General features: G+C 55.1%; 1 protein-coding gene across 5 annotated transcripts in view; it reads right to left on the reverse strand.

The window, feature by feature from the left end:
* KLHL29 (kelch like family member 29) overlaps positions 1–14,058 on the reverse strand; it is a 271,644-nt gene that overhangs the window by 120,641 nt on the left and 136,945 nt on the right. For 2 of the 5 annotated variants that reach the window (XM_039887729.1, XM_039887730.1), the window contains exon 3: positions 3,377–3,706. In XM_039887729.1, coding sequence (XP_039743663.1) covers positions 3,377–3,661 — 285 coding nt within the window. In that variant the 5' untranslated portion in view covers positions 3,662–3,706. Of the gene's footprint in view, positions 1–3,376; positions 3,710–7,429; positions 7,434–8,711; positions 8,717–14,058 lie in introns of those variants that run through there. The other 3 variants (XM_039887733.1, XM_039887732.1, XM_039887731.1) reach the window with 3 other exon arrangements.

Raw genomic sequence — 14,058 nt, forward strand, 5'->3', positions numbered from 1 at the left:
GGCAGGAGGGAAGAAGAGGGAGGGGCAGACGGCCTCTCCACTGGTGTGGTGGCTTGGGAATGCTGGTGGTTGCTTATAGCCCTCGGATCCTGTGACATTCACCCTGCTATGTGCCCAGCTGAGGAGGGATGCTAGGGCCCAACAGCACTGATACTTGTCCCCAAGAATCAGCTTCTTGGGGACCTTTCCTCGAGCCTTCAGGAGTTGCTCTGGCACACACATGGAGCTATCCCTTTCACGGGGGAAGCCAGGCCAGGGCATTCAAGCAGCCTTTACAGAGTCCGGGGCAGCGGGAGCACACACGGAGAAGAACACGCAGCTCCGCTCTTGGCTTCTCTGCAGCTTCCTGTCCACTCCCTCCCGTCCATCAGAGTGAGGTCCCATCTTAGCCCCGTTACATACGGGGTTCTCCTTTGAGAAAAGTGCTTCATGGCTGAAAAAAGCTTTAAAATCTCCTCAATCATCTGGCTTTGCAGGTGGGGCTGATTCGGTTTCGGTTTGGGGCCCGCTAGATGCCCTCTTACCTCTAGCCCCTCTTGCTGTCACATCACCTTGATCAAGCCTCGCCTCTATGTTACAAGGTCAGCTTAGCCCTCAGAAACACAATTTTCTTTCCTCACCTGCTTGGGGCCTAGCTTCTCTTTCTTATCTGAATACTTATCTTGTCCTCTTGGTCAGGGTAGAAATGATCACCTTTCCTTACAGGGGCATGGCCTTGTCCCCATAGGCCGTATGTAGGTGATAGTGACCATGGTGATGATGGCAGTGACAACAGCACCTGTGTAGGACTCACCACGTGCCAGGCTTGGCTCTATTCTGAGTGCTTTATGCGTGTTTTAACTCACACGACCCTCCCAGCAACTCTGGCAGGTGCTGCCCCCAATCCCGTTTTATAAAAGTGGGGCCCAGAGAGGGTAGGTAACTTGTCCAGGGTTACTCAGCTAGCACGAGATGGAGTAGAATTCAAATATTTGAATCCAGGCAGCGTGGCTCTGAAGTCTGTCTTTGTTTGCTCCGCTATGCCGTCTCTGCCAATAACCTCAATGGAACAGACATTCTTGGGTCGTTTGATCACATGGTGCAGGCCACAGATTTGTTATGTCCCAGGCCATGAACTCCCTGTGGGCAAGAGCCCACCCTCGGCTGCTCGGTAAAGACTCCTTGACTGTTGACAAGGGAAACCACAGACACCTCAGTTTAGGCCGCCTGTCAGTTGATGTGGTACCAGCCTGGGGTTAGACAAATACACTGGGGGACAGGCATCTGCGGGGAGCGGCTAGGCCAGAGGGGCCCCACAGCTCAAATTCAATATTAGCACCATGGACAGAAGCCATGGCTGGTGGTTGACCTCCCTCTCCCCTGCATGCCCATTCTCCTGAGCACCCCGAAGATTCCGGGGCACAATCAGGCGCCTCTGTTTGGTTGGACAAGTCCCTGCAGGTATGAAACTGGGCTGGAGCTGGTTACAGGGGGGAAATGTGCCGAGGAGCCGGCTGTCCTCCCCGGCGTGAACTTTCGCCTCCTCGCCCCTTCCAGGCCGCTTCCAGCTGTCCAGCTCAGCTCCTGCCCAGCTGTTGTTTTCTGTCTGAGGCTGGGCTCCTTTCCTCCCATGGGCTGTGGTTTGGGGCCTGGCCAGTCAGGGATGGTGAATATGGAGCTGCTGGGGAGCGCAGCGGGAGCTGCGTGGAAAGGGCAGCCCCGGGGGAGGGCCCTCACTGCTGTCTCCTCCACTCCCCTTGCCTGGCAGGGCCGAAACCCCTGCCCAGGGCACAGCCCGACGCCACCCCTGAAAGGCCTCCATGCTTGAGAGGGCAGAAACCATCAGCTGGGCTCTAGGTCCAGCTTCTCTCTCTCCACCTGGAGCCCCCAGCAGTCAGCTCCAGAAGCTGCCTTTCTCCAGGTGGCCAACAGCTGGCCTTGTGGAGTGGCTGCCAGATGTGGCCGGCAGGGCAGCTGGCTGGCTCCACTGGGCAGAGGTCACTGCGTTGGACCAGTCCTGGGGGCCGGCACCCAGGGGACGAGTGTGTTTGGCTAGTCTGGGGGCAACGTGCCCAAATAATGCTCCGTCTCCTCTCCCTTGTCCAACATTCCTTCCCTCCCTACCTCAGTGGGGCGGTGTTTTCAAAACAGGAAAATAAAATCAATAAGGCACTGCAGCAAGATGTCAGCGCGCTCCGAGCTGGCCTCCAACGGCTCCATTGTCTCGGGCCTCGCCGGGCTCCGTGCTGGCAGCACTCACAGTTATTAATGAGAAGCAGGGCTGAAAGGGAGTTTTGAAAATCGCAGAGACAAAGGCACAGCACACCTGGAGCGCGGCTTCCCAGCGCCACGGGCACCTCACAATGGCTGAGGCCGGGGCTCCCGCCTCTAACTTCTCTGGCAACTTTTATGAGAGCAGGAAAGAAAAGACTAGGCGTGTGCACGCGGGTGCGCATGCACGCACGCACGCACACACACACGCACACACACACACACGCACACACACACACACACTGGCCCTGAGAGGTCTCCTGGGAGGTGGCTCTGAGTGACTGCAAGAGGCAAAGGCGCCCGCAGAGCCCCTGCTTGGCGGAGCAGGAGACGGGATGGTGATGAATGGGCTTTCCGCCGCCAGCCACGGACCCTGGGGCTCTGAGCGGCATGAGGGGGACCCGCGCAGCCCGAAGCCAGGCAAGAGCCTTGGTGACATTTTCATTTCTGCATCTCAGTTACCAATGCAGCCCGGTTTCTGGTGTCATTCCTGAGGCTGGAGCGACCTCCAGAAGCAGGGGAACGACCTGGAGCTAACGTCCCCAAGCCCGACTACTGGGACCCGAGGCCTGGGTCTCCGTGGAAGGTCCCCCCTTGACCAGCCGTCACAGACTCGGTGTGCCTCAGTATCCTCCACCGTAAGGTGGGGTTGGCAAAAATGCTGATCTCACGGGGTTGTCTGAGGCTTGGAGGAGAGAACTGATGTGTGATTGTCAGCACAGTGATTAACAAAAGATGGATTTATGCCAGTTATGACTTACTGCTGGTCAGGATGTTCTTGCAAACCTAAGTCACTACTGCTCTAAATTCACCTATTTAGGGATCTTGTATTGCCATGTCAGAGTTTCACTGTCATTTTGCACATTAAATAGCATTTAATCAACGTGGCAAGGACAACGAGTGGCCTCTGCACCTGCTTGACTTCTTACAAGTTAGTCACAGAGAAAGAGACGTGGAAAATTAGAACCATGTTAACATCGACAGTTGCCCGGCCCAGCTCTGGGGGTGCAAATACTCGGGAGAACGCTGTGTCCAGCACACAGGCTGTAAGCCTGCTGAGCTGGCCGGGCCTGCAGGGGGAGCAGAGTCCCCTCTGCCTGGCTTCTGCTCAGAGAGGAGGTCTTACCTTGGTAGTGACAGCGGAGGCAGAGCTGGCCACGAGGCTGGTGATGGCCTCGCCGCTGCCGGTGGTGCAGGGAGCGGGGGCCGTGGCGGGCGTGGGCAGCCGGGAGGGCACCACGGGCAGTGGCAGGAGGCCGGGCCGGGCACTGAGGCTGCTGGCTGTGCCGCCCCCCGCCCCGGCGGTGGCACTGCAGATGCTGGTGGTCCCATGAGTTCCGTTGGCACTCCACTCACGGCGGTCCCAGCCCACCCGGTAATCTCTTTCGAAGCGGCTGTGGTGCCGGGACATCTCGGTGGGCCTCGGCTGCTCCTCACAGGGAAACAGAGGCCGGACCTGCTGGCACAGAGTGGAGAAGAGGGCGATTTAGACAAGCAGGAGAGGCCGCCGCTAGGACGAGGGGACGGCAGCGACGCCCGTCAGCATCTATTAAACACCTTCTCTGTGTGTAATAAAGGGCTTTCAAATGTTAGCTCATTTCACATTCATAGCAAGCCCACAAAACATGGATCATTAGCCCCACGTCACAGATGAGGAATAAATGATTTGTCCAGGATCCCATGGTAAAGTGTAGCAGACAGGATTCGAACCCAGTCAAAGTTTAAAGTAAAGCTTCTTGTTCGGCAGCCTCACGCTGCCCTGAACGACAGATGTGCACGTTTTAATTATGGTTGGGATTTTATCCTGACATCCCCACTGTGTAAACAAGATCTTTCAAATTCCCCAGGCCACATTTTCTTCAATGATGGGATGCAAGCAGCCACACCTGTACACCCATTGTAGAGTGGATAAGGCCCTTTACAAAGATCTCATGGATCCTACGGTGAGTTGGCAGGGCCTGGGTCCTCTCCGATTTATGGACCAGGGAGCTTATTAAGAATAAGCGATTCCCTTGAGGTCAGAGAACTAGAAGGTAAGGATGTGACCGGGATCCTGGCCTTCCTGCCGTAGCTCAACGTGGGACTCAAATCTGAGATGATGTTAAATCTCTGGGACTTAAGAGTCCTCTTTCATAACCCTACGATTCAATCGCTGGTACCAGAGACCCCGGGCTCCCTGGTCTCTGTTAACCAGACCATCTCCCACGTGATTTCCGTGAATATCCGAACCATAAGGCCCTCCGTGTTGTCATGGAGACCTCGACACACCAGGATCCTCTGAGGGCCTCCTGCATCGTGAAGACTGCATTTTGCTAAGCATTATGGTAACTTGCCTGGCTTCCTGCCCAGCCAGGCCTGATGTCACCCTTAGTCAGGAAGGATGTAAAGACAACAGAAAGGCTGTCTCGGCTGGAGAGGCCACAGCGAGGCAGAGGCAGAGGGCACGGATATGATGGTGTGAGGACGGAGATGGGAAAGTGAGGGTGGCATCTGCCCTGCGCGTCACACGCCCAGCCCTGGCCACGGCGCAGGTGGGACTTGCTTTTGACCCCTTTTCATTCTCCAACCACATCCTGCCTGTGGTGAGCGCCTGGAGGTCAGGGATGGCTCCTGGCTCATTTTCTCATTCCCCTAGTCCAGCACGGCCCTGGTGGGGGACTCTGGAATTGTTGGCTGGTGGATGGATAGGCTATTTTATTTTTAAAATTTCTATCAAGCCTGATCCTACTCTGGTCTTTGCATATCCAGACCTAGCTGTCAACTTCTAGTGCCACAGACCCAGAGCCTGGGCCCAATCCCAGCAACCTGCCACTCAAGTCCTACTCGTGTGGTCGGCCAGGCCCTGGCAGCCACTGTCCTCTCTCTGGGCACTGTCCCTTCTGCCAGGTACATGGAACAGACCTGGGCTAATAATCCTGGAGGCCCACCGGAAGCAGAGCTGGCCATGACGTCTTAAAGTTGGGTGGCAGGTTCATTTCATGTTTACTTCTCACCCTACACACTGAGTGGATGACCTCGTTCAGCTGTCACCTCTTTACGATGACTCCCTCCATCTCCTATGCACCACATCAGCCATCCTACTGCCTGCTGTGCACATTTACCTGGCCATTCCGCGGGTACCTAAGTACTATAGGTCCCTAAATTAACCCATTATTCTTTTGCCTGAATGCTCATTCTCAGGAATTCCCTCTAGTGGAGAAAGCCACCCCCATTCCCCATCTCCATCCTCGTCTTCCACGGCGGGGTCTTTGATTCTCCTGCTCCGTTTACTTCTCAAATGTGCCTCACGGACATCTGCACACCTTCCCACTTCGATTCACTGTTTACCACATAGATCGTCTCACCCGGTCTTCCTAACCCTGTCCCTCTCCTTATCCCTTCACCCGAGTGCCCTGACAACTTTTAAAAGCACAGATCAGATCACGATACTTCAGTCTCTCGCTTTAAATCCTGTCCTTCATTGTAAGGTCCTGATTCCTCAGGATGGCCCCAGAAGACACGAGGATCTGGGCTGGGTCCTTTTTCTAGCATCACATCCACTCCAGCTACTCCTACCGCCCTCAGTTTCTGAAGGTATCTCTCTCTGTCAGCTTGGGGTCCAAGCCTATATTGCTTCTTTGCCGGAATGGCTTCCCAACCTCTGACATTCTGTGACACGCCCACAGGTGGCGGAACGTGCCCCCTTGGGATCGGGTCAGAGGGGCCTCCTCAGCCCCAGGGAAACCTTTGACACAGTTCAAACCGGTCAGCTCGCTGCCTCGGGAACCACCTGCTGGACCACATAGTAGCTCCATCGTTCTCACAGTCCTAGCAGCCTGTGCCTCCAGCCACCCCCACCCCCTCCCCCTGCCGCTCATCTGTTCCAGTCTCCTTAAAATGCTAGAGAGAAGATAGAGATTCAGGCAGCTGGAGGCCACACAATCTGGTTTCAGCCTCATAAAGTGTATTCAAAACAAAGGTCAACCATTTGCATGCCAGGTTTGGGCTGGGCTTCATTTCTCAATTTAATTTCTCCTTTCAGATGGAATGAAAGAAATGTGTTGCGCAGTGTACCCTGAGCAGGGCGGCAGAGTGCCAGATTCAGAGGTGGCAACTTAAATATTTCCTGCTGGGCATGGAGCCAGCGTGTCAAAAAGGTCTCGTGTGCCCACACGTGCGCCCGGCTGGTTGTGGGGGAGGCAGCAGGAAGCGTTCAGTGGGGCAGGAGGACGTGTCCCAGACGAGACTGGTCAAGCAATTACAGACAAAACTCGTAAAAATGCCGCCCTGTCAAGGTGGGCACATTTCCCTGGCAGGCTGCCCGTGAACCGGCAGAGCCCTTTGCTGAGAGAGGGAGGGGAGTCTGGGCAGCAGGCGTTCCTCTGAGTGTGTGTGTGTGGGGGCCGTTTATAAAAATACAAAACGAAACAGGACTCTGGGTGGCATCTGTTTAAATTATGTGCACACATGTGAAGAAAAAGCTCTGGGAGGGAAGGGGGGCCGGGCCCTTCCCAGGGGAGAGCAGAACCCCAGTTTTGCTTGCCCGAAGTCTCAGGCACAGAACCTCCCAGTTCATAATGCCTGTGCCTCCACGATCTCACACGGTGGCCTCGAGTGCAGACATCCAGGTTTTCACTCCTCAGAGCCAGACTGAGATTCAGAGAGGGTGGCAGCGGGGCCCAGCACACCGCTGACGAAGCTGGCCTGGCCTCCCGGGTCCCTTCCCTTTGCACACACCTCTCCTCCTGCAGGTTGCTGTGAGGGGAAGCAGAGGACCTCCTTACAAAATGGAGGTGGACACGTCACTATGGCACGTGCCTGATGGGAAGTGCCTCTGGGAACGTCTGGTCACGGTCCCTGCTGTACACACTGCGGCCTTGCCATTCAGAGCCACACATGCCGGTGGCCCTATGCGCACAGGCACATCCCTCAGACCGAAGGACAGAGTCCCCCAGCACCCCATAAATGCAGCAATGTCACACCGATCGGCCCAACTACCTCACAACTGAGATGACCTCTCAGCAGGGGTATGGAGGCCGCCCTGCGTGCCCCTAGTAGCACCTCTGTCTGGGAGAGAGTGAGGGGTCTGCCCCTGAGGCTCACCCCACTCTTGAGGGATGAGATGCAGGCCCCATGACGGCTCGCCATTCGCCAGGAAGGGTGCATCCCTTAGGTGGGCTTGTCCTAGGGCCTCCACAACCTTGCTTCTCCCTTGGGCTCCTCTGTCATCAGGACTGAACAGGAGTTGGCTCCCTTACCTGCTGGCCGCTATCTGGCAGGCACCACAAGGGAACCAGGACCGTGAGTGAATGAGGGACCACCTGCCCACAGGCTCTTCGGGTTCCCTTGGGGGAGATGCCCGGCTGCTAACTAACTAGGATAAGAACCAAATGACAAAGTCGTCTCAGCCCCTGACCTCTTTCTGGCTCCCATCCCAAACCTTCACCCACGGCCCGTCCCTGGAACCCTGTCTCCCTCTCACGCTCCTTGCTCTCTGCTCCCGACGCCCAGACACGAAACGAGCCTGGGGCCTCCACTCTGTATCCCAACCTCTCTTGCCTCAGTTTTGCTGCAGCCTCTCAAAAGGAGAAGCCCTATCACTGGATATCGATCAGACCCTAATGTTACAGGGCGGCAAAGGATAGGCCTTAACTCCAAGGCAAGGCCAGTGGGAACCAGGCGGGACTCTAGGACGAGACTGAAGGAGACTGTCAGTTCTGAAGCTGTGTGTGGTCTGGTGTCTGAAACACACAGCCACAGACTCCCTGAGATCCCTGTGCTAGGTGGCTGGGATTTTGTAGGGGGCTCTGTCACCCAAGGCTATTGAGAGATAGAGAACAGACCTGGGGCGGGAGGAAGGTTGTCTTCAGCTGAACGCCCACGACCTAGGGGAACTCATATCAGCAACTGCGGGGCCTGCCTTGACACATGGGTTTCTCCCTGTAGCTCAGGGGCACCCTAAGGGACTCAGGCTCAGGCTTGCGAAAGGCCTGGGCCACCCAGGGCCTGACGATGGCCTGGAAGAAGGGACTCAGTCAGCTGACACGAGGCTCGGTCTCCGTGCCTGAGCCGTGTCTCTGTAATTCTGTCTCCCGGACACTTGCTGGATATCAGATCAGCAACCCTGCTGCACAGATTTGCCTCAACATGAATAATTCATGAGTAAATAATTAAGAGTTTCATGTGTCACAGTCATTTGTGTCGTCCACAAGGGGCCGGGGCACGGCGGCCACTGTCCAGGAGCTCTGTGTCCAGGGACATGCTCAGCGTGCTCCGGAGGCTGGTCGTGGCCCCCACCTATTGACACATCCCCTGTGCACATGCTGTATCCAGGATCACAGGTGGCTAATGACCCTTCCCTTGTTCTTGTCATTAAGGCACTCGGAGGAGTGGGTGCCGGCTGTGAGGGCCCCCAAGGCGTGATTAATCCACAGGAAGGTAGTGGAGCCCGCTGCCTCCAGACGGGGAGCTGAGGAATGAACCGCGGCCCGTCCAGCCCCGAATGGAAAATGTAGGATTGCCTCATTTGGGGGAGACGTGCTGCCAAGTCGGTTGGAACAGTCCATGCCCATCTTTCTTATTTTCATTTCCCTCTCTGCATCTTTTAGCCTTTCTTCTGGAGCAAAATAATAAACACCAGCCAGAGAACACCATCTTGGCAAATGCAGCACAAAGGAATTCTCCAGGCGGTGCTGGAAGAGAGGGCCAGGTCTTGACACAGATCGTTAGACGGAACTAGGGGTGCCTCTCGGAAACGCCTCTCTGCTTCCTGGGGCCACTCCAGCTCCCACCGACCCGCATCCCCACCGAGCCCCCGCTAACTCAGAAGACTTGCTTCTGGCTGAGGCTGGGCAGCAGGCAGCCAGCCTCCTCCTGCGGGAGGACTTCTCTGCCCAGCCCTCTTCTCGGAGCTCGTGCAGGCGGGCCTACGACCCAGCATGTGAGTGCTGCTCCTGTACGGGTGCTTCCTGAAGACCGGACCCCTCTCTCTATTTCCTCCTTGTAGCTGACTGATCTCAGGCTGGGCACCTGGGGCATTGCTCAGGAGATGCTCCCAGATTAAGGCAGCGGATGGTTTCCAGCTTGGAGCATGCGGTAGGGTGGGGACTAGGCTGCGGGGAGAAAGGTGCCCAGGGTGAAAAATGCTGGGCGGCCACTGCAGCAGGGTCTACCCTGCATTTGCACAGCCCGGAAAGCCAGGCCTCTTTGCATTGTGCCTCGCACGCCTTGTCCTGCTCCTGGACCTGCATAACGGCCCCTATGGGTGAGGTATTCCTCGGGAGCAGGGGTACAGGTGTGCAGCACCTGCAAGTGGACATCAAGTGCGCAGGTAGTGTGAGTCAGTGCATGTGCCAGCCTGGGCCCGAGGCTCTGTTTCAAATCCTTTGGACCAGCTCAGAAACCAAGGCCCCAGTGAATTAAAGTCTTTGTTGTCACATTTCACCTCTGCTCTGAAAGGCCCTTTCCCTTCCGCTTAGCCTTGCCTAGCCTGGAGCGGCCACCGTCCTAATGTGACACTCCCCCTGTGCATCCTGCCATCGCCAACCACCTTGCCATGAGGCCTCCCTCAGCAGGACCAGTGTGGAGACTGCCTAGCCCAGGAGCCAGGCAGCAGTGGCTCACCCCAGCTCTGCTGCTTAGCTTCTAGCAGTTTCCACCAAGATCTGCTGCAGTTCCAGGGTCTGACCCAACCAAGCCTCCTCTACCAGGCCCTCCAGGCTTGGGCGAGAGGGAAGTCAGGGGTGAGACAAGTCAGTGACCTCTTGACCTCTGCTTCCACTCCCCAGGCGGCATCAGCTTCTGTAACAGAGGGCTTTAAAGTGTCATCTTTATCTTTAAAAGAAGACGGGCATGGGGGTGAGCTCAAGTTCTTGTGGATATACGTAGTCGGTCCTGGATGGATGCCAGGGGACCGAGGGCAGCCTGACGCTCAGGCTGGGTAGATGCTACTGTGGTAGCCTTTGTCTGTTCAGTCTACCAGCTCACTGCTTTGGAGCCACAGCCACAAGAACTCGAGCCCACACCCGTGCTCTGTCCATCTGTCCCAGACCACCTCCCTGTCCACCTTCTGCCCCCTCCCAGCCCAGAGCAGTAGAGCCTACTTTATGTGCCTTTTAGCACCCTAAGCCAGCTAGAGGTTGGACCAAATCCTTTTTGAAACAAAGTGCTAGACAACCTTTGGGGTATCTCCCAAAAGTGGGTAGTTTGACCCTATTCAGCAGAGAGGGCAGGAAGGGTCCAGCAGTGGTCACAGCAACAGCAATCTGGTCTTGTAGGGCCACAGTTCTTACTCATCACAAGTAAGCAGAGTAAGAGAGACACCACCTCACTGGCTTCTCGCGACATTCCAGTGCTGTAGGCACGTTTCATAAGTGAGCAAGATGAAGAGCATGAGGATGAGGGGTAAGAGAGGGGCCTGAGTCCACCTGCCCAGGGTGCGAACTGTGGTTTGCAGCATCCACATCACATGGATACCTGTTAGAAATGTAGAATCCCAGGCCCCTCCTCCAGGATGACTGAGTCAGAATTTCCATTTTCAACAAGAAGGGGGTGAGGGGTGGGGTGGGGGTGGGGTGCTGTGGTGGGACGAGACTCAAACACGGGTTAGAGTCCAAGACGTGCCAGCCTAAGAGCTGGCAGTTAGCAGGACAGGAGCTGGCCCGAGGCACGCAGGCATCCTGGGGCTCTGGCCGTGCTCTGTGACGCATCCTGGTCCTCAGAGGGCCCTGGGGGGCAGAGGTATTTGGCGGGAAAAGCTATATTCCATAATTACAGGGCTTAATACATGACCTTAAAAGACAAATGCTTCAAAACGCTTTTCTGATGATAGGTTTCAGGAGAAAAGCCACTGATTCCTTTCCTGGGCACAACTGCTCGTGCAAAAAGCAATCTCCCTGTCTCCGGAAGGTGGTATGCGATGCCCGTTTTAGATGAACAGCATTAAAAGAACAAGCCTCCCATTTCCCTCCCTTCCCAGGTGCACCTTTGCTTTGAGAAATTCTGGCTGTGGGTTTTGATGGAGCGATTTTTTTTTTTTTCAAAAAGGCATACATGATTCAGAGACTTTTCTCATGGGACTAATTGACTAGGCATTTGTGCTATTGCTACTGGTGTAAATCATTATAATGGTGATAATGAAAAATAAAAAAGATATTGGAAATGACAGTTGGCAACATAATATCAGCATAAACTGAGGGAAGAAGGAAGGCGTGTGTAAATTAGGGGCTCGTAAACATTAAGATCGATGAGGCAGCTATGGAGGGCGGGTATGGTTTGATCACTTAGAGGAGAATTAACAGTTATCATTACGAGCCGCCATCTTTGCTCCTTCGGACTCCTTGTTCTTGGTGGCTCTATGGAGAATGCAAGCACTGAAATCTAGAGTCTGCTTTGTCGCTGTCCTGAGAACACACGATTGCAGTATTGAGAGCTACACTTTGCAGTTACTTTCTTCCTCAAGTGGCCCGCCTGCCTTCTCGAGGCCCACACCTGGTTATTCTGCATCTTGCAGAACTGACTAATTCACGAGATCTCTCTTCACAGCACATGGAATTCATCAGTGACCCAAGTTGATGAATGAAGCCTATTCGGTGCCTGGAGCCAGACCCAGAACAAGAGTTGCAAAGAAGAAAGACCGCTCCTCGCTCTCTATTTGGCTGCCAGAAATGCTCTCGCAATTTGCTTTCTTCTAGACAAGAGTCTATTCAAAAGTCTATTTGGAAACATTAGGGAATGGCTGTCACATGGCCGGCAGATCATACTGCCTGTGACAGGATATTATCTTCCCTGGGAGAGACTCGACTGCTCTTCTGTTTCCCTGAGTAAGGAGCGTCTGGGCTGATGGCTGCAGAATTGCTCCGAGGGCTGGGGACATTAAAATCCTTGTCCAGAGTGAATGCGGAACCGACAGCCACTTCAGCATGCAGGATTTGTGGAACCCTCGCCGCGTTAGTGCGAGCGTGCTCCTTGCTCATTTCCATCTCTGGTGGGACCTGGGGAGTTCCTGCTTATCTGAATCCCTCCCTGGGAAACCAAGAAGGACTTGGCTCTGGCAAGATCCTGAAAGCAGGCAAGGAGGGGCACGGCTCCTGCCTTCAGAGACAGTGGGGCTGCTCAGGGGGAGCTCAGGCCAGGGCTCAGGAGAGGAAGCGGCCAGTCCAGGCTGGAGCCAGCAGGGCAGGTCGGCGGGTCCTGATGCCAGGGTAGCCTACTTTCCTGTGGCTCCATTCATTTCAGAGAACAGACTGTACTTGAGTTAGGAGGGTGCGAGGGCGGGCATGTGGGCGATGGAATAAATGTGGCGTGGCCAAGGATGAAAATCCAGCTTTGCCCCCATGTATCCGGCCTGCAGAGCTGCCTCCAAACGTGGGCTGTACCTCACCTCTCCTCAACAGAGAGGGGGGCTACAAGGGCCTTCGCTTTGACATTGGGAGCTGAAGGCCCATGCTGCTCACTAGGGCTCCCTCCAGAATCAGCAGGGGAAGAGAGGAGCGTTTTGGGCCACTTGGGAGAGACTTTTCTCCCCTGGTTCTGGTCATTGACTCCTTGTTTCGGTCACTCTCCTGTTGACCTCTCTTACCGAGGGCCGAGCCCTCAGAGGCTCTTCGGCCTTCATTTTGGGAGCTGCTGCCTTATCTTGATGTACTTGCTTCAGATTTCCACTGTCTTTATTCTATGTCCGTGTTTTTAATTTAATTTAATTAAAACAAACAAACAAAAAAAAAAACAAAAAAAAAACACCCAGACCAGAGGGCAGCCTGTTGCGAGGTTATGTGTTTTATCACCACCCAAGCATGCAAATGAGGCAGCCTTTGTTGACAAGTTCACATCTCCAGTGCAGAGCTGGCTGTTTGAACAGCTTGTGTGCAGTAATTGAAACATAGATTTTTGTTGCCTTTCTGTTTATTTTTAGATTAACCAAGCAGAGATGCTTGGCTTCCAGGCTGCCACTTCCACCCCCTTGGGCAGCCTGGGACCACTGGCCCCATGCCCACCAGCAGCAAGGACCTTATGTGCCCTGTGGGGCCCCCTGTGCTGGGTTGATCCTGTACCTGACTGTGGGTTTGGTCTTTGCCGTGACTCCCGGGGCCCAAGGCAGGGAAGCCGATGAAGGCAGCATGGCCGCTGGCTGTTCCCTGACTCCCGGGTCCCTGAAGACTGTCCCGTCACCGCCGTGCTGAAGTCTCACAGCAGCTCTGGGGTCAGATGCCCCCTTTGACAATGGTAGTAACCGAGGCACAGAGTGTCAGGGCAGAGATGGAACTAGACTCCAGACCTGCCGCTCCCAGGGCAACGGGGCTCTGACACAGGAAGGGCCACGGGGCTCAGACAGATTCTCTCAGGGTCAGTTTTCTGATTGTGCCACTTTTAAAAAATTATGGTCACATCAGCCTGGATAGGTGGGTTATGACATGATAACAAACAGCCTCAATCTCAGTGGCTTAAACTACAGCGTGCGTTTTTCACTTACGCTACGTGCTCACTACTGGTCAGCTGGGGGCCCAGGACCCACGCTGGGAGCATGTGGCTCACATGAGCTCTGCTGGCCACTATGGCAAAGAGAAAGAAGGCCTGGGGAACCACGGTGTGTGTGTGTGTGCGCGTGCATGCGTGTGTGTCCGTGTGCGTGCGTGCATGCGTGTGTGCGTGTGTACAGAGTGCCTGGGCTCGGCTGAGTTCTGCTCTGAACGCTGCGGCATCACTGAACCTCTCTGTCTCAGCATCAACTACATTCATGTGACATTCTACGATTTTTGTCTTTCTATCCCAGGAGGCCGGCAGCTCCTCGAAGTTAGAGGCTGCCTCCTTCTCACCTCATTGCCCCAGGGC

This window comes from Pteropus medius, unplaced genomic scaffold (assembly GCF_902729225.1).
Source record: "Pteropus medius unplaced genomic scaffold, Ma_sr-lr_union100, whole genome shotgun sequence".
In the NCBI taxonomy this organism is placed as follows: domain Eukaryota; kingdom Metazoa; phylum Chordata; class Mammalia; order Chiroptera; family Pteropodidae; genus Pteropus; species Pteropus medius.